This window comes from Coregonus lavaretus, assembly GCF_964263955.1.
Source record: "Coregonus lavaretus genome assembly, chromosome: 36".
Lineage (NCBI taxonomy): Eukaryota > Metazoa > Chordata > Actinopteri > Salmoniformes > Salmonidae > Coregonus > Coregonus lavaretus.
This window is the reverse complement of record NC_140023.1, coordinates 27479954-27501206: the sequence shown is the minus strand read 5'-3', so window position 1 is coordinate 27501206 and position 21253 is coordinate 27479954. Positions and strand designations below refer to the sequence as shown.

Genomic DNA, 21253 nt, shown 5'->3' with positions numbered 1-21253 from the left:
GAGACAGAACGCGTCTCCTTCCTGAGCGGTATGACGGCTGCGTGGTCCCATGGTGTTTATACTTGCATACTATTGTTTGTACAGATGAACGTGGTACCTTCAGGCGTTTGGAAATTGCTCCCAAAGATGAACCAGACTTGTGGAGGTCTCAATTTTTTTAATGAGGTCTTGGCTTTCTGGGGTCTTTGATCTTCCCATGATGTCAAGCAAAGAGGCACTGAGTTTGAAGGTAGACTTTGAAATACATCCACAGGTACACCTCCAATTGACTCAAATTATGTCAATTAGCCTATCAGAAGCTTCTAAAGCCATGACATCACATTCTGGAATTTTCCAAGCTGTTTAAAGGCACAGTCAACTTAGTGTATGTAAACTTCTGACCCACTGGAATTGTGATACAGTGAATTATAAGTGAAATAATCTGTCTGTAAACAATTGTTGGAAAAATTACTTGTGTCATGCACAAAGTAGATAAGTAGTAGTAAACGAGTTTTAATGACTCCAACCTAAGTGTATGTAAACTTCCGACTTCAACTGTATTTACAGATTTATCCACGTTTTCAAGTACTGGTGCCAAATAATGCATTCCGATTATTGCATGGATTGTAATGGACACCTATTATGTGTGTAAAATACTTTGAAGGTTGTACTGATTATAATGAGCTAATGCTAAAATATTTACCAGCTATGTGTGGCGCCATGTTTGTTGACATCATACAATGCATTCTGGGTGTCACATAAACGTCTGTCAGACCAAAGATGTTATAATGAGGTGAAGGGATGGTTCACTCATCTTTCGAGTAAACTTCCGGAAGTGAATGAAGGGAAGTGAATGATGGTAGACGACAAACCCCCTTCAACATACATACTGCAAACAGACCAAACTCATCTTGTCTCCTCATATTATCTTTGGTTGACGCGAAAAAACAAACATGGTGGCGCACACAAACTACCCATCGTCGAATTACTATCGATTTCTAGAATGTGTTTTACTCAATTATTTCGATCAATGTTGAGCTCACCCGTGATGTGATGAATTATAAATAGTAATTGCTATTAGCTAATTCATATTGTGGTTTCTGTCAGCTGAGACTTCTCTAAATATGACCGCTTGTGTTACGTCAATTTTTCCTCAGATAGCATTAAGACTAATGAAGCCTACATTTTCAGATTTGGATGATTGTGTATGCTGGTCGCTACTTCTGTGAATGTCTGAACATTGCATGCAAAAAGAAACTGGTCACATTCAGGACATAACTTTGTAAGTACTGTGTTTGTGCAAAATGTTTCTGTGAAAAAACAAGTGTGGCTAGCTCAAATGCTGTCAATCGAAACTGGACGTTCTAAATAAGCATTCTAATCACACCGGTTTGAGCGTACGCTGCAGAAACCACCGTAGAATGATCACACCCGTTTGTTGGTACGTGTGAAAAGGTTAAATAGCGCCCCTTGTGTGCACTTAATAAAGTATAGCCCGGTATGGTAAAGAAACAGTATGATGGTATTCAATTCTGGATACCGCCCAACCATAGGGACCAGGGTTTGAGTCCCAGTCAGGGTATCCCCCTAATCCACTATATTGGTGTCAGGTGTTGGAGAGCACCATTGAAAGCATGTCCCAGCCGAGTTTTAGTCACAGTACATGTGTTAGGCTAGCAGTGTTTCTGTCAGGTTTCTGTACTGCACGTGATGGCAGAGTATGCACTCGATTGATACAAATCATCATAATATCATTCTGCCAGGTAGGCCTACTTTGCAGTCAGCATTTAGTTGGGAAGGTTTTTGGGGAAAAGCGTTGAAAATGACTGTTTAGCATGCATTGCGGATTTTATAGAGCCGATAGGCTATATATCTTACCTTTAGAAGTGTTTACTTCAGGCTGACTGCTAGCATCTATTGAGTTGCAATGTCCCATAAACTGAATATCAAAATCAACTTAAAGTATCTACAAAATGAGTTTTGCAGCGACACAATTCAAAAGGAAGGCTACAGCTAAATGTTTCCTTTTTTTCCTTACAGAAAACGTTTGACCTGTGTCATTGCCAACAAAGGGTATATAACAAAGTATTGAGAAACTTTTGTTATTGACCAAATACTTATTTTCCACCATAATTTGCAAATAAATTCATTTAAAAAAAACAGGCCTCTCTCATCTTTTTAAGTGGGAGAACTTGCACAATTGGTGGCTGACTAAATACTTTTTTCCCCACTGTAAGTCAGTTGAGTGAACTATCCCTTGTTATAACATCTTTGGTCTGACAGACACTTACGTGACAACCAGAATGCATTGTATGATGTCAACAAACATGGTGCCACACATAGCCGGTAAATAGCTTAGCATTAGCTCATCATAATCAGTACAACCTTCAAAAAAGTATTTTACACACATCATATGTGTCCATTACAATCTACGCAAGAATCGGAATGCATGATTTATCACCAGTACTTGAAAACATGTGAATAAAACAGTAAATGCATTATGATACATACATACATACGACAACACGATATACAGAAAATAAGCCACTTACTTTGATAGGAACGCACACATGTCCAAAGTCCAATTTGTAAGGAAAACAACAATGAAGACAATGCGGGCGCCATCCAGAAAATGTCCCGGGGGAAAAACTTTGTCCAAGGCCATTTTTTACTAGAGATGTGCAATGTCTTCATACTTGATCTGGGGTAACACTGGGAAAGTGCTTGGGCTCTTGTTGAAGAGAGAAATTTGTCCGGCTCAGTAAAGCCTCAAACATAAATTGTCCGCAACAGTGAAATGGGCTACTTCTTATGTGAATTAATGAGGAGGCGGAACACACCTCAATTCAAACTGTTGTTAGAAAATAAAACTTGTTAAAAAATCATTTGAAACATAGCTTATAGATAATTAGCAGGCAGCTTGCCTTGGTTTGTGGGCAACGCGGGTTAACTGTCCTGTTGCATAACAATCACATTTTGGAACAGTGAGTGCATTCTGACATCACGCGTATAAAAAATGTCACGCTTGGGCGACCGTTAGAGATATTTGGAACTCACACGTGAAAAGGTTAACCGAGCCCCAACTACTACAATGACGAAGCACATCATTCAATTTGTCAAAAATAATTGTTTAAATAGAATCGATTCATATTAATTAAATGAATCACTATTTTATTGAATTTTTTACTATTTTGAGAAATGTGAAGAGGGGAATCCGTTATACAGTAAATGACATTTGTATGGCCTAAACAAGATCAATAGGAGAGCTTTTTGAGCTGCGTGTCTCATGTCTTGACTTTCATGCGCAATGACGCACCTGGCCTCTCCACTGCCTTTCCGCTATTCCTCTATGTTCTTGTGGATTTATATAGAATTTGTGCAGATTTTAACGATTTTATGTGTGGCATGATTGTTAGTTAAGATCTGGACAAATGAACTACCTACCACTATTGTCACTATGGATAGAGGGCAGGATAGAGTTGACTGTATAGTAAGCGAAAAATTAAAGTGTAGTGCATAAGGGAAGTACCAAAACACCATGATAGGAGAGGCGCATGCAAGCAGATGAGGAAATGTGGTTATATGGAATAAATTACATAGTAAAACCTGTAAAATGGGGACTGTAAACCAGGGGGAAAATGCACTACCCTCGCATATGCCAATAAAAATAAAAAATAAATCACACAACCCTCTGCAAAGCAACAAAAAAAAAATGTGACAACCCTCCCCTATTTTGGACCAGCCCCCCCACCCAGTAAATTTCGAACTGTCCCTAATGAAAAATGTTCTGGTAGAGGGAAAGGCTTTCCCAAAAACCTTCTCAATTAAATGTTAACAACAAAGTTGCCTATGCTTACCTGGCAGAATGATATCATGACTATTTGCATCAATCCAGTCGGTATTTGTTTTCTAAGGTTGCCCGTGTAGCTCAGTTGGTAGAACATGGCGTTTGCAATGCCCGGGTTGTGGGTTCGATTCCCACGGGGGGCCAGTATGAAAAAATGTATGCACTCACTAACTGTAATTCGCTCTGGATAAGAGCGTCTGCTAAATGACTAAAATGTAAAATGTACAGAAACACCACTAAACAACAGCCTCTTGCTAGGTGTGCACTGGAATTAAAGGGTAACTACATCCAAAAATCACAATTTGTCCAGACCTCAAAAGTGGTCTCCTGATGTGGTTTATGCATTGTTGTGGACTTAGAACATCCAATTTAATTGTTTTTCTATTACAAATGTGTGATTTTGAGAGTGAAAACCTGAAAAAAAAAAACAGGGTGAAATGGAAACCTGGAAAAACTAAACAGAGAAAAAAATGGAATTTGGAGAAAAAATCAGGCAAAAAATAAAACATATTTTATAGGGCACTATTTTCCCCATCTAATCTCAGTTTTCTTCACACGCATGTGTGGCATGGGACCTCCTTGATCCCTTGATGATGTGCATGAGGGGCATTACTGAAGCGTGTTAGAATGTGATCTGGTCTTGAGAGTACCTGGCTCTGGTCTATTCGTCTCCCTAACAGAACAGACAGTCATTCCCTTCAGAGGCCTAGTGCAGAGAGGGGAGTGGAGGGAGGGGGGTGCTCGAGCTCTCAACTTCAGCAGAGAGAATTTTTCTAAAGTAACACATACACCTGGAAGGAATACACATGATGCAGCCAACTACATTTCATGTCAGCTCATTTGATAGGCAGAGATCAAAACATACCCTAGATATGACATGAGAGTTAAGGGGCAGGATAAGAACATTCCTTTCACAAAACTAGGAAGGATCAATGGCTTTTTCTTGGCTTTGTAACACCCTGCAGAGGTTATGAACTTTCGAGTCTTTATCAACTGGTTGGAAGGATTCTGATCATTTTCTATCCCTCTTGTTTTGATTGTAAAAAAAAAAATGCATACACATGGCTGGAGCTAAGAAAAGAATGGCAAGTTGGCCAAGAAGACAGACCTGCAAAAATGCAACGGTAGCAATTGTCTGAATGAATATGCTAATAAGCCAAAACTAAAGCCTATCTTGTCTGTGTATTTCAGGAATATAGTAGAAAGATGTGCATCATGCACAGTGCATGCATAATGAAATGGAGGAGAACAACTGTCTTTTCCAGTGTGGGATACAAACACAATATCATTTTGTAAACCCATCTTTTCCATTTACAATAAGGTTAGGCTCCCGAGTGGCGCAGTGGTCTAATGCACTGCATCTCAGTGCTTGAGGCGTTACTACAGACCCCCTGGTTCGATTCCAGGCTGTATCACAACCGGCCGTGATTGGGAGTCCCATAGGGCGGTTCTTGTATACACTGTAACAATTACATCGAAGATTTGTAATATGCTGAAAAGTGGCTAAGCTAAGTACATATTTTTCAGACAATGGCCTCAGCCATCTTTGACTTTGACTTTGTTTATTTGCGTCTTATAGTGAATGGTATTCTGGGATTAGGCAAACATAAACAAACATGGCTGCCATCATAAAGAATTTAGCTGCTGTTAGTTTAGCTGACACGCATCTCTTTTCGAAACAATATTACATCTCTCCCTTGTGCTCACCAGAGATGTGGTACATTGTAAACAAGTCTAGCTGTTAGGTCTCCCGAGTGGCGCAGCGGTCTAAGGCACTGCATCTCAGTGCTTGAGGCGTTACTACAGACCCCCTGGTTCGATTCCAGGCTGTATCACAACCGGCCGTGATTGGGAGTCCCATAGGGCAGCGCACAATTGGCCCAGCGTCGTCCGGGTTTGGCCGGTGTAGGCCGTCATTGTAAATAAGAATTTGTTCTTAATTGGACTTGCCTAGTTAAATAAAGGTTAAAAAATATATAAAAATATATCATAAAGGGTGTAGATAAATAACAGAGTAATAAGCGCTTATGTGCAATGACATTAGTATTAGATGAGATATGTGTTGCAAATAAAGCAATGCTACATTGTTGCGCGCGACCGTCTTCTCAGCAGGTAAACTACTTTCAATCTTTAGGTAGGCTATGTTACAATGTTGCATATGCCCAGTGTGAGCCTTTTAAAATCCATTGTGAACCTCAACATTTCAACTTTATTTTCTTCAGATAGAAATGGTACCGTACTTTTACAGACTGCAACATGACAGGCAGATGTAGGTAAATGTAAAGAAATGTGTAGCGTTCCGCATCGAAATTATGACAAATTTCAGAACAAATATCGGTTGACTGTCATGCCTTGATCATGGAGCACAATGTATGGAACCAGAAGTGTATTATTATGCATATGTCGAACTAACCCATTTATAGATGCTAACTACCTTTAGCGCCTACTGTTGAAGGTAGCTTCTTCCCGGGGTACTTTTGTTAAGGGTTTGGGGTAGGTCTAAACATTTGCTCTAAACGTTAACACATCGCTTGCAGTACGGTTTTGGAAACATAAGAAATGTATCTTTCATATCAGTGAGATTATTTTTTTTTTGAACAAAATGTTAAATTACTACACACTTTTATAGGGTTCCCACACCGTCATATCTCCATGTTACAGCCCTTGTTTACGGAAAAAAGATGGAAGACAGAGGTGACCACCTGTGCTAATTATCTATTGAGCGTGCTCCGAACACCTATGTGTAAGCGTAACTGGGGAGGAAGTGTAGTTCGTCAACTGAAGGCACACACAGCATATGGATCTGTGCAAATCTGCTACCATAACCGCGGGAAGAAATTTGGGGGTGGGGGTGCTGCGATTTCTTGGCTTACGTGGGGGGATGCAGAAGCAAGAAAATTGCCCACACTGAAGACATCAATATTGGTCTGCTAATACAGAACAAGTAAAGACCCAGTGCACTACTTTTGTGAAAACATTTCAACTAAATGTATTTGAGTGTTTACCAGCATTTGTAACTTGAGTCTGATAATTATCTGTACAAAACAGTTAATCTGATAATACTTGTAGAATATAAAAATACTTGATTGATATACACTACCGGTCAAAAGTTTTAGAACACCTACTCATTCAAGGGTTTTTCTTTATTTGTACTATTTTCTACATTGTAGAATAATAGTGAAGACATCAAAACTATGAAATAACACATATGGAATCATGTAGTAACCAAAAAAAGTGTTAAACAAATAAAAATATATTTTATATTTGAGATTCTTCAAAGTACCCACCCTTTGCCTTGATGACAGCTTTGCACACTTTTGGTATTCTCTCAACCAGCTTCGGATGATCTCCGCATGTGTATTTCCCACCGTAAAGCATGGAGGAGGAGGTGTTATGGTGTGGGGGTGCTTTGCTGGTGACACTGTCTGTGATTTATTTAGAATTCACTTAACCAGCATGGCTACCACAGCATTCTGCAGCGATATGCCATCCCATCTGGTTTGAGCTTAGTGGAACTATCATTTGTTTTTCAACAGGACAATGACCCAACACACCTCCAGGCTGTGTAAGGCTATTTTACCAAGAAGGAGAGTGATGGAGTGCTGCATCAGATGACCTGGCCTCCACAATCCCCCGACCTCAACCAAATTGAGATGGTTTGGGATGAGTCGGACCGCAGAGTGAAGGAAAAGCAGCCAACAAGTGCTCAGCATTTGTGGGAACTCCTTCAAGACTGTTGGAAAAGCATTCTGTCAGGTTTTGGCCATGACTGTTCGGGTTTTGGTCACTAGATGTCCCCATTGCACCTTTTTGTACCTTTTTGCTTTTCTTGCTCTAATTATTGTTTGCACCTGTAGGTCATTCCCTTGTTAGTATTTAAACCCTGTGTGTTCCTCAGTTCCTTGCTCAGTGTTTGTGAGTTAGCACCCAGCCCCAGCCCAAGCCTTGTTTTATATAGATATTTCTCTGGTGGGATTTTCCAGAGGTTCTCTGGTTTAGTTCTTGTGTTTTGTTTGAGTAGTCTTTTGAGGTTTGTTTTTTCCCTGCTGTTTTTTACCACTTTGTGGAGTTTCTTTTGTTTTTGGAGGTTTTCCTCTTTGTGCCTCTTGGCTTTATTTCTGGACATTGTGGATTTAGCTTCTTTGCCTGAAGATTTTGTTCTTTAATAAACCACCATCTCTAGTACAGCTGTGTCTGCCTCATCTTCTGGGTTCTGACAATTATTAGTGACTGTTTCTCGCACCGGGTCGTGACAGAAACACTGAGCCACTATTATGAACCCAGAGGCAGCCAGTACCCAGGATCTTTTTTCCATGCTGTCCCACCATGAGGGGACTGTCCAACGCCACGAAGCTGCTCTGGTTCAGCAAGAGGCCTTAATGGCTAGACATTCTCAACTTCTGTCAGAGATGCTGACTTCCATAAAGCAGATTTCGTATCGACTTACCCCGGCAACCGCTTCTGCTCCAGTTCATCCGATTCAAGGGCCCCTGGCAGTTAATCCCCTGGCTGAACCTCGTCTGCCGCCTCCCCAACGGTTCTCAGGGGATCCGAGTGTTTGTAAGGGGTTTTTCACCCAATGTTCTCTCTCCTTTGAGCTGCAACCATCGTCGTTTCCCACCGACCGGTCCAAGATAGCATATATCATCACCCTGCTGTCGGAAAAGGCCCTAGCCTGGGCTACTGCTGTGTGGGATGCCCAAAGTCCCTGCTGTGCCAGCTACTCTACCTTTGCTGAAGAATTCAAGCGAGTGTTTCAAGGTCCTACCAACGGCCCTGACTCAGCCAAACAGCTCCTGACTCTCCGCCAAGGTCTGCGCAGCGTGACGGACTATGCCATCCAGTTCCGCACTGTGGCAGCAGCAAGTGGCTGGAACGACGAGGCGCTCACAGTGTGTTTTTTGAAGGGTCTTTCTGACACCATCCAAGATGAACTGGCCACTCGGGAACCACCGGACAACCTCGAGTCCCTTATCAAGTTGGCTTCACGCATAGACCAGCGTCTGAGAGAGAGAGAACAAAACCATAGACCGCTCACCCCAGCTCCTATCGGTTCCAGCTCCGAGTCTCCACCTTTATCCTCGCTGGCTCCACCAGAACCCATGCAGGTTGGACGCATCTCCCAGGCTGAGAGAGACCGCCGGATGAGGGAGCGATGCTGTCTATATTGCGGCAAACCGGGCCATTTCCGCTCCACGTGTCCCGGGCTCCAGGGAAACGCACTCTCCCGTGCAGGCCTGGGAGGACTGTAACGGGAAACATAACCTCCTCCCATCCATCCAACTCCCGCCTGCTCATTCCAGTTACCCTCTCCTGGGACGACCACGAGTTTTCTCTTCAAGCCTTGGTAGACTCTGGAGCCGCAGGTAACTTCATGGATGGGATCTGGGCGAAGGAGAATGGCGTTCCTTCTGAACCTCTAAGTGACCCCATAAGGGTTACTACGTTGGATAGAAGTCCTTTGGGATCTGGACTTGTCACTCGTGCCACTACCCCCTTACGACTTTCAGTTTCCCAACACCAGGAAGTGATGAACTTTCATCTGATCTCCTGTTCCGAGTTTCCTCTCGTCCTTGGTTATCCCTGGCTTCACAGCCATAACCCTCACATCGACTGGTCTGTGGGCACTATCAAGCAGTGGGGTCCTACGTGCCAAGCCACTTGTATCTTCCCGAGTTCCCAGAGTTCTCCTTCCGAGTCTCTAGAATCCATCGACTTGTCCCGAGTTCCCGAGTGTTACCATGACCTCAAACTGGTATTTAGCAAACAGAGGGCCACCAAACTACCACCCCATAGACCTTACGATTGCACCATCGACCTGTTGCCGGGGACCTGCCCTCCCAGGGGTCGGATCTTTTCCCTTTCCCCTCCCGAACGAGCTGCTATGGATACCTACATCAAGGACGCTCTGACAGCAGGTCTCATGCGTCCATCTACCTCGCCGGCGGGAGCAGGGTTTTTCTTTGTGGCCAAGAAAGACGGTGGATTACGACCTTGCATCGACTACCGGGGACTCAATGCCATAACCGTCCGTAACCGCTACCCGCTACCTCTTATGGCCACAGCCTTTGAGCTGCTCCAGGAAGCAGTTGTCTTCACTAAGCTTGACCTGCGGAACGCATACCATCTTGTGCGGATCAAACCCGGGGACGAGTGGAAGACCGCTTTCAACACGCCTACTGGTCACTACGAATACTCGGTGATGCCCTTCGGCCTGACCAACGCTCCGGCTGTGTTCCAAGCGCTCATAAACGATGTGCTTAGGGATATGCTTAACATCTTTGTGTTTGTTTACTTGGATGACATCCTCATCTTTTCGAGCTCCCTTCAAGAACACACGAAGCATGTCAGACAAGTGCTCAAACGCCTCCTAGACAGCCATTTGTACGTTAAGCCGGAGAAGTGTGAATTCCATTCCTCTCGAGTACAATTCCTGGGATTTATAGTGGAACCCGGACGAGTCCAGATGGATCCCAAGAAGGTAGAGGCGGTAGCGGATTGGCCCACCCCCAAGTCCGTTAAGGAAGTTCAGCGTTTCCTGGGCTTCACCAACTTTTACCGCAAGTTCATCAAGAACTTCAGCTCGGTGGCAGCCCCTCTCTCGGCGGTAACCAAGGGTGGCAACACAGGGTTTCTGTGGGGAAGAGAAGCTGAGACGGCCTTCCAAGGACTCAAGCAGCGCATCCTCTCTGCTCCCATCCTGACACTACCAACGGCGGATGAACCTTTTGTGGTGGAGGTAGACGCATCAGAGGTTGGGGTTGGAGCTGTCCTGTCTCAGAGGGGTGAAGACAAGAAGCTTCATCCTTGCGCCTTCTTCTCTCACCGGCTTACCCCGGCCGAGAGGAATTACGATGTGGGGGATCGTGAACTCCTAGCGGTTAAGATGGCATTGAAGGAATGGAGACACTGGCTCGAGGGGGCTTCTCAACCGTTTCAAGTGCTTACGGACCACAAGAATCTGGAGTATATCCAGCAGGCGAAGCGGTTGAACGCCAGACAAGCTCGATGGTCTCTTTTCTTCAGCCGATTTCAGTTTATCCTCACCTATAGACCCGGGTCGAAGAATCTCAAACCGGACGCCTTGTCACGAATCTACTCTCCTGCCATTCGAGAAGATACTGACATGACTGTCCTTCCGGCCGCTAAGATCGTGGCGCCGATCTCGTGGCAAGTGGAGGATACCGTGAAACAAGCTCAAGCCATCGAACCGGGCCCTGGAGGAGGTCCTGCTAATCGGTTGTTTGTTCCCAAGGCAGCAAGGTCCCAAGTCCTTCGGTGGGGGCACTCCTCTCGCCTCACCTGTCACCCGGGCGTAGGCCGCACCTTGGAGTTCATCCAGCGTAAGTTCTGGTGGCCCACCATAAAAGAAGACGTTGCCACTTTCATCAAGGCCTGTTCCGTGTGCTGCCAGGGCAAATCTTCTCACCTCCGCCCTCAAGGACTCCTTCACCCTCTATCTATTCCCCACCGACCCTGGTCCCATATCTCGTTGGACTTTATTACTGGCCTTCCTCCGTCCCATGGTAATACTACGATCCTAGTCATCATCGACAGGTTTTCTAAGGCGGCCAGGTTTGTTCCTTTGACCAAATTACCTTCTGCCAAGGAAACAGCTGAGTTGGTGATTAACCATGTGTTCCGAGTCTTTGGGATTCCGCAAGATATGGTTTCCGACAGAGGTCCCCAGTTCGCCTCAAGGTTTTGGAAGGCCTTCTGCCAACTCATAGGGGCCACGGCCAGTTTATCTTCAGGGTACCATCCGGAGTCCAATGGCCAAACTGAGAGGATGAATCAGGAGCTGGAAACCACCCTCAGATGCATGGTTTCCAACAACCCGTCCACTTGGTCATCCTTCATTGTTTGGGCCGAGTACGCGCACAACACCTTGTGCTCCTCCTCCACTGGTATGTCCCCGCATGAGTGTCAGTTTGGCTATGCGCCTCTATTGTTCCCGGACCAGGAGGCAGAAGTCAGAGTGCCTTCAGCCTCGAGGTTCATCAGACGCTGTCGGCTTACGTGGAAGAAGGCACGTCTTAATCTTCTGCGTTCCTCTCAGCAGTACCAACGACAAGCCAACAGAGGTCGCCGTCCCGGTCCTACCCTGTACCCCGGCCAGAGAGTATGGCTCTCAACTAAGAACCTACCACTACGGGTGGAGTCTCGCAAGCTGTCCCAGAGGTTCATCGGTCCCTTTAAGATTGCCAGGAGAGTCAATCCCGTTACTTTTCGCCTGCACTTACCCAGATCACTTAAGATCAATCCAACATTTCACATTTCTTTATTAAAACCTGTTGTTTTTTCTCCCCTTATCCCGGCAGGCAGACCTCCCCCTCCGCCCCGTGTCATCGGTGGTCAGTCGGCTTATACCGTCCACCGGATACTGGATTCCCGCCGGGTGCAGCGGTCCTGGCAGTATCTGGTGGACTGGGAAGGCTACGGTCCCGAGGAGCGCTCCTGGGTTCCTGCCAAGGACATACTGGACCCTGACCTCATTCGTCAGTTCAGGGCCCTCCACCCTGAGAAGGCTGGTAGGAACGTCAGGAGCCGTTCCTAGGAGGGGGATTCTGTCAGGTTTTGGCCATGACTGTTCGGGTTTTGGTCACTAGATGTCCCCATTGCACCTTTTTGTACCTTTTTGCTTTTCTTGCTCTAATTATTGTTTGCACCTGTAGGTCATTCCCTTGTTAGTATTTAAACCCTGTGTGTTCCTCAGTTCCTTGCTCAGTGTTTGTGAGTTAGCACCCAGCCCCAGCCCAAGCCTTGTTTTATATAGATATTTCTCTGGTGGGATTTTCCAGAGGTTCTCTGGTTTAGTTCTTGTGTTTTGTTTGAGTAGTCTTTTGAGGTTTGTTTTTTCCCTGCTGTTTTTTACCACTTTGTGGAGTTTCTTTTGTTTTTGGAGGTTTTCCTCTTTGTGCCTCTTGGCTTTATTTCTGGACATTGTGGATTTAGCTTCTTTGCCTGAAGATTTTGTTCTTTAATAAACCACCATCTCTAGTACAGCTGTGTCTGCCTCATCTTCTGGGTTCTGACAATTATTAGTGACTGTTTCTCGCACCGGGTCGTGACACATTCCAGGTGAAGCTGGTTGAGAGAAACTTTTGACCGGTAGTGTATGTTTTCCAGTTTCTTGAAATACTTTGCAAATGCAACTTATTTCTATGTGAAAGCTGAAATGATCTATTAATTCCTTTTCCATGTTAGTAGACGTTCCTTTCCAGAGCAACTTACAGTAGTGAGTGCATACATTTTCATACTTGTCCCCCGTTGGAATCGAACCCACAACCCTAGCATTGCAAGCGCCATGCGGTACCAACTGAGCTACATCATCACAAACCACTTGATGTCTTAATGTACTTAATTACTGTATTGTGCATTGTTTTTCTTCATGGTGATGGGAAGTCTACAGGTACAAACCTAGATGACCAGCCTATGTACAATACAGTAATTTACATTAAGGGGTTTGTAAGGATGGTAAATTAATACTGCAGAAACAGTGGTTGTTTTCCATGTTTTTGCCCATAACTTTGTACTTTTTGATGTAAATGTCTGAGCACAGGGTTTTGTTCTTTCTGGATTATATTAGAATGAAAATTGCAAAGAAAGGGACAGGGCAACAACTCTTACAATTCCAACTATTGAATCCTGCAAGACACTGTTCTTAATTATACTACGGGTGAGTCTAATCCTGGATATTGATTGGTTAAAACCGCATTCCAGCCGGCGTCTATTCCATAAGTTAACCACCGGCTAAAGCTATGACGTTGAAATGCCTATTTACTCTGTTCCATCTCACTGTGCCATCCACTGTCTCATCAGCCCAGCCAGGCAATTTATAAACTTGATCTCCACTATAAAAAGCATCTAGACATTATTTTCCATTTCTTTTAGACTAGCATTTGATTTTCAACAGCGGAGATTTGTATAAACCTTGCTGTCTGTCTCTCCGACATTTGCAACATTGTTTCAATATTAAAATTCGATCTCCAGCTGTGCCACAGTAATAAACGTGTCGGGAGTCGGGACGAGACAGACAGGCAGGCAGGCAGCTTTTCTCAGCCTGTCAAAATCATGAATCAGCTGGCATCATTTTTATGGATATATACAAAGAAATGTGAATAGAAAACAGGTCAAACGAAACAAAATGCAGCTAGTTTGCTGTCTTTCCAGCTTCAGTTTGAAGTTATTGTGTTAGCTGTGTTGTTGGCTAGTTCCTCTGAACAACAGTGTCCTGACCGAAATTGGGCATCATTAGCTCATTGTTATGGATGTATCAAAATAAATGTAACTAGAAAACAGCTTAAACAAACGCAAATGCAGCTACTTTGCTGTTATTCTGGCTTAACAGTTTGACATGACTGTAAGTTAGCTGTAGTTGCCTAGCTAGCAAGCAAGGGATAAGAACGTTGCCAGACAGTATGGTAATGGTACATTTAGAACGAACGACTGGGTCGAGTCCATAGATACAGAACAAAAAGCCTGAATGACTGGGTCGCGTCCCTGGCAACCGAACCAACAGAACCAATGACCAGCCGGCTTGGGTAGCAACCCTAGATTTCTGTCACTATATCTTGTGGAAGGTTGAAATAGTATGAATAAATTCATCAAAATAACGTTTTTAATGAAAATATGTAAATCATTATTTGAATATGTTGGTGCCCTCGAAGCTGGTGATTGGAGGATATATTGGTACGGTTTGCCGGGCGGAGATGAACAACACCAGTGCCAATATATCCTCCAAATACCGGCTTCTCCGGCATTATCACATAATTATACAACTACCTTTTTTGCCAAAGCAGAGCTGCCGGGGGAAAAAATTGCCGCCCTACAGATGTCTATATCTGTCCCTAATAATAGTAAAGGACCGGTGCACTATTTTTGTCAAATATATATATATATATATATATTAGGGGGTGCTCTATTTCTGGCTGAGAGATAAGGGGCATATCAGCATGTTTCGAAAACCGTTTCGTAAACGATGACTATTGACATTTCTAAACCTTAAAACACAGCGTCGGTATTGTAGTTCACAGGCAGCCAACCGTGAGCAAAGTTAACTACTGAAAACCCCATGAAGAAGCTAATGTCAAACTTGATCTAGAGTGGCAAATTGTGTATAGATACCCAGCGCTTGATTTCCTTAGCTCGGACAATACTTTCTAAGCTAATAGGCTGCTCGTGTGCAAACTAGAGTGAATACCATGCGAGTTTATAGCTTACCTTTCATGCAAATAATGCCAATTGAGAGGAAGATAGCCACCGGTGGCTTTCTGGTGTTGGTAACCGTAGAGTTTGTATTGCCTTCTCGCCGTTGTCGGACATTATTCGTAGATAGTTCCATGATTGTAAGCTACTTGGTAGTATCTCTCCCCGGTGTCGAGCCAGCAGTGGGTGACTAGCGACAAAAGGAAAATAGGGAACTCCGCACGTCAACGTCTGCGCAAAAAGAGCACAAACTATGCAGGTCGAGCAGAAGGTATGGAAGGTATGACAACCTACTTCAACCACCTCTATGGGAATACGAAGAGGGAAGACCACGTAAAAGGGCACTGTTGAGATATGACGGAATAGTTAGAAAAATTAGGAAAACAAGTTTTCCATAAATTCCATGTTCTTCTTGTAGTCTGTAATATAAATGTAGATTGTGCAAATACTAGACTAATATTCCCAATATTTCCGTTGACTTATTACTCCTCCTCTCCCTTATGAGCCGTCCCCCTAGAAACCCGATCAAAAGACCTGTTCAGTCCTGAACCCACATGAGTCTCGATCACCAGTGCCTGGAACTCGTTTTTTTCTCCAACAACGCGCTCTCTTTCTCACTCCCATTGCTGTCGCTTCCGGTATCTCGGCTGGTAATCGCATGCTAGGGATAAAGAATACAATGCTGCTTCCCTCTGGTTGAAAGTAGTCAGGAGAGATTTGTTCAACGTGTATTTCACAACTGAATTTGTATGGAAACCCTATAACTCCTCTACAAATTATTCAAAATAACCTAAGATAATGGGTCATTTCCTAAATGTACAGTTTGTATAGCCTAGCATAAATTATTTAGGTTTCTCAGCCGCTTTGAGGATAACAACATGAGCTGCCGACGTGGGTCCCCGCCACCCACGACGACTGTGTGCTCCCGACCTCTGTGGCCAATGTGAATAAGACATTTATGCAGGTTAACCCTTGCAAGGCTGCCGGCCCAGCCAGCATCCCAAGTGGCATCCTAAGAGCATGCAGAGCATGCGCAGACCAGCTGGCTGGAATGTTTACAGACTTCTCTCTCTATCCCAGTCTGTTGTCCCCACTTGCTTCAAGATGTCCACCATCGTTCCTGTACCCAAGAAAGTGAAGGTAACTGAACTAAATGACTATTCCCCCGTAGCATTTACTTCTGTAATCATGAAGTGCTCTGAGAGGCTAGTTAAGGTCTAAACCCTCCCTGTTCAACTGGGTCCTGGACTTCCTGACAGGCCGGCCCCAAGTGGTGAAGGTAGGCAATAACTCCTCCACCACGCTGATCCTCAACACAGGGGCCCCACAGGGGTGCGTGCTCAGACCCCTCCTGTACTCCCTGTTCACCCATGACTGCGTGGCCATGCACGTCTCCAACTCAATCATCAAGTTTGCTGACGACACAACAGTGGTAGGCCTGATTACCAACAACAACGAGACAGCCTAACAGGGAGGAGGTGAATGCCTTGACGGAGTGGTGCCAGGAAAATAACCTCTCCCTCAACGTCAACAAACAGAGCTGATCGTGGACTACAGGAGACAAAAGAGACAGCACACACCCATCCACATAGACATGGCCACTGTGGAGAGGGTCAAAAGTCTCAAGTTTATCTGTGCGTACATCACTGACGACTTGAAATGGTCCCTTCACACAGACAGTGCGGTGAAGAAAGCACAACAGCGCCTCTTCAACCTCAGGAGGCTGAAGAAATGTGTCTTGGACCCTAAGACCCTCTCGAATTTCTACAGAAGCACCATTGAGAGCATCCTGTCGGGCTGTATCACCGTCTGCTACGGCAACTGCAACGAAACCGCAGGACTCTCCAGAGGGTGGTGAGGTCAGCCCATCGCATCATCGGGGGTACACTGCCTGCCCTCCAGGACATCGACTGCACCTGGTGTCACAGGAACGCCAATAACATAATCAAGGACCCCAGCCACCTGAGCCACGGCCTGTTCACCCCGCTACCATCTAGGAGGCGTAGACAGTACAGGTGCATCAAAGCTGGGACTGAGAGACTGATAAACAGCTTCTATCCCCAGGCCATCAGAATGTTAAACAGTCACCACTAGCCGGTCTCCGCCCAGTACCCTGCCCTGAACCTCAGACACTGTCACTAGCCGGCTACCACCCAGTACTCTACCCTGCACCTTAGAGACCACTGTCCTATATACATATAGTCAACATTGGTCACTTTCATAATGTTTACACACTATTTACCCACTTTATACAGTATGTACAGTGTCAATGTCGCGTCAATTCAAATCTGGTATCAGGAACAAAAGAGGTCAACACTACTTCTAAGGTATACTAGTTATTTTAATTAATGCAAAAACCTTCAATGGTAAATATGATGTTTCGTATATACGGGCTCTCTGATATGCCTCGCAGGACATTCCAGAGAACTAACACATTGCTTTCAGAAACAATACCCAAATACCCTGACAGAAAGTTTCCCACTTCTCTGCTGGCCAATTAGAGTAAAGACTTGAGCGTGGTTTACACTATCTCAGCCAATCCGTTGATGCAGTGGTTGCTCTCATCTCCTCGGCGCCATTTGTTACACACTCCAGGCAGACACAAGATTATCATAACAACCTGTCATAGTGAGAAGAGCCAGCTCCCTTAGACATCATTCCCATGTCAAAGGAAGACTCATAGATCACAATGAACCATTATAGTCTTGTATTTGAAGACACAATCCTTATCTTCACATCAATCACAGCCTTGCCAGGTGTCACAGCCTACATTAGCCCAGTCAAGAATGCATTCTTTCTAAGTTAGTCATCCTATCAGTTTAGAAGAATAATAAATCCCTAATAATCCCCCTTTTCACACCACATAAGGTGTGATTCAAAAATAAGAAAACACAGATCTTCATTCATTATAATACAAAACAAACAAAAAATCACACTTTTATTAATAGGCCATTATGATACTAAAAAATGCAAACGCTCAGTCCATCTACACCCCACTTGCAAATTGTTACCAGTCATCAAGGAACTTCAAACCATCACATAAGAAAAGACAAACATTCACATGGTTAACTTGATTAATAAAGCATAAAACACAGGATTAATAGAACACAAAACATAAGACTATTAAAACATAAAACACAAACAGAGAAGTATATTTTGGCCCCCTTTAGACACCCTCTAGTGTCACTCCACCAAGCCTGGTAGGTCATATCCTCCATTCCTAGGTTGGAGTCCAGGATTGGGCCTTATCTCACCATCTGTGGGAAATCACCTTCTCCATCTCCTTTCTCACCAAACCTCAGACACAGGAAATAAGACAACATCCACAAAGAACAAGTATACCCATAGAAGCTATAACTTCACCCAGAATAGTTACAACAATAGTTTTCCATTTATCAAATATGTTATCAAACCAACCGTTTATGGAGCTATCAATATCAGAGTTCTCAGCCAGTTTGTTCGTCAGTGTAGTTACTCCCATGAAGCTCTTTTGTCACTGACCCGTCCGGTGCTATATTGTTTGAGGATGAAAATACAGCACATAGATCCAAACAGAACACAAACTCCGCCCCTCTCAGCCAAAAGCCTATCTAACGCTATTCTATTCTGCTTTGTCATTAAGATAGTTGCCGCTTTCTGCTCATCTAATCCCTTTATTGCATCACAAGTGTGGTTTATACATCTTTGCTGGTTATAGTAAATATAATTTATCCAATCTACGTTTTTATTAATTGTTGACCAACAAAAAATACTTGATTCAAACTCAACTGTGGTCTGATTCCTAGCTTTGAATTGTTCTGTAACCTCTCGAGGTACTCCTATCCCATCACAGGATCCTTTCATCAAAGGATCCCAGGAGGAGGTCTTACTTTCTATTTGACAACTCACCAGTCTCTGACACGTTTGATTGTTTACATATGTAGTTGAGTTCACAATCAGTTATCACCACACAACCATCAGATGTCAGCACAGGCCTGGTTTTGGGTCCTACAATCCTATGTCTGTAACAAATAGGAGAGATTAGTCATGGTCTCTTTAGGTGTGACATTCTCTGTGTAGGAGCAGAGCTAAGATGCCCTACTCTGTATCCTATCTTACTAGTCCTAGAAAAACGATTAGAATCCCCTGAGACTTCAAACGTAGGCAACCTAGGTCGGAATAAGTTTGTTATCGGGGATACTGATAGTTCAAGTTACTACAAGACTCTTTCACCACATTCCCAGGTGGTTTGCATGGGGATAAACCTGTTTTTGCGTACTTCAGACTTTCAGACAGTACCTACCCTTCTATGGGTCGCACTGCCATTTCTGGTAATTCCCTACCCTCACAACACTACACCTGTCCCCAAACTGTATATGGAGATTTACATATCCCCCACGCTCTCGATATGAGCAACTACATAGTCCCAGGATGTACACGGCGACACACATATAGTGATGTCCTCCCCTAAAGTCCCTAATCTTCCCCTTTCCCTACGTCTAGCTGTCTCCTATGCCTTCATAGACTGTGCTCCGGTATTATTCTATCAACTTGTTTTAGGTTAACTACTACTTTTGGCTGATCAGAAGGGTTTGAGTGTGTTAGGAATATGGCCCCCACAATCAGACAGCTACCTACCGTCAGGAGACCTGTGAATCCCCACCCTTGCCCTGAGAACATGTCAGACGCCAACCCATTACTTTACCTTCTACCAAACTCACACAGGGATGATCAGACAGGGTAAGGGAATCTTCGTTAAGGAGGCAACCCCCGGACCATAGTGGTGATCGGATCTTTCTCCTAACTCTGTGTTTGTTCATCAGGTGTAACTGGGTTTACCTTTTTGCAGTGTGTGACATGCACCCAGATTGATCTAATAGGACTTGATAGGGCCCTTCCCAACAGGCCTGCTTCCAGTTTTTCTTCTTTTTAGGGACTGGATCCACACCCAGTCTCCTGGTGTGATAGAGTGGGTCACCTTCTCCTTTAGTTCACCTGTGGGGCACAAAACCTCTGACATACGGGTGTGGTTAATAAACTATCTTCACACATACATGTTGAGCTCTCAATTTCTATTGTTGTTTTTTCTTTTTATTTAATCCTATCACTATTATTTAATCCTATCACTATTATTTAATCCTATCATTCCCCCTCTTTGACACATGATTTGCCCATGTGTCAATATTACCACCTTTCTAAACCATTTCTTATGTAATTTATCATCCTATTGCCATGCCTTTCATTTTTTAGATTATCTTTTGCTCCTTTATTGCTCCTCCCACTTCCTTTGTCTTTTATGGAAGCTAAATTCAACTTTCATCCAGTTCAGAATCAATTAGTAATCCAATCAATCAATCTCTTATCTTATAAAAACACTTATGTTTAGTTCAAACTCTGTTCTACCCAGGCTCTCCCGGGCTTGACCTGAAGACTAATTGTTGGACATGACAAGTCTATTTTTTAAGTCACCTAAGTCTTCTGTCTAGCAACAAAGAATAAAAATCTTTATGTTCATGATTAACCCAGTTATATCTAATAGTCCACCAGAAAACCTAATCATCTTTAAATCACTACCAATGTCATATCCCTCGTAACTCTCTACCATTTGAATAACATCCCTTATGTATGTATGCCTCCTTAGAGTTCCAAATTACTTTACCATGGGCTGCCATTGCCTTCCCATAGATAAGATCACTTAATTTACCCGTATGCAGTACATAATGGAGTACGCAAACTTTACAGCACTTTATCATTAACAAAAAGCTGATCATTTGTTTTTTGTTTTAACGGTTTTGGCATTTAAATATAGCAGTTTTCCTGGATGAATTTAACATTCGCCCCTCCTGTGTTATAGTGTGTCCTAGGTAAATGACCTCGCTCTACCAAAGTTGAAGTTTCTTTTTGCTCACTTTGTGTCCCTGTTCTGCCAGGAAGGTTAACAATAGGATTGTATCCCTCTTACATCCCTCCTGAGTGGGATTAGCCAATAGAATATCATCTACATAAACTAACATTTGCATCCTTCCCTATGTTCAAACTTTCCCAAATTCTTAGTTATAGACTGGTCTAAGATTGTAAGACTTTCTGAGTAGCCTTGAGGTATCCTAGCCTAAGTCCATTTCCTTCCCTGAAAAGTAAAGCCGAACCACCCCTGACTATCCGGATGAACTTGGATACTAAAGAAAACATTAGCTAAATCTATCACTGTAAAATAGGAGTTCTCTGGTTTCAATTGGTTCA

At 43.8% G+C, this 21253-nt stretch overlaps 1 protein-coding gene across 1 annotated transcript in view; it reads right to left on the bottom strand.

The window, feature by feature from the left end:
- Nucleotides 1-15533, bottom strand: part of LOC311110561 (inactive tyrosine-protein kinase 7-like) — a 212270-nt gene extending 196737 nt beyond the window's left edge. Inside the window, exon 1 of the mRNA XM_084153067.1 lies at nucleotides 15050-15533. Coding sequence (XP_084009193.1) covers nucleotides 15050-15170 — 121 coding nt within the window. The 5' untranslated portion in view covers nucleotides 15171-15533. The remainder of the gene's footprint in view (nucleotides 1-15049) is intronic.
- Nucleotides 15534-21253: the final 5720 nt, after the last annotated feature.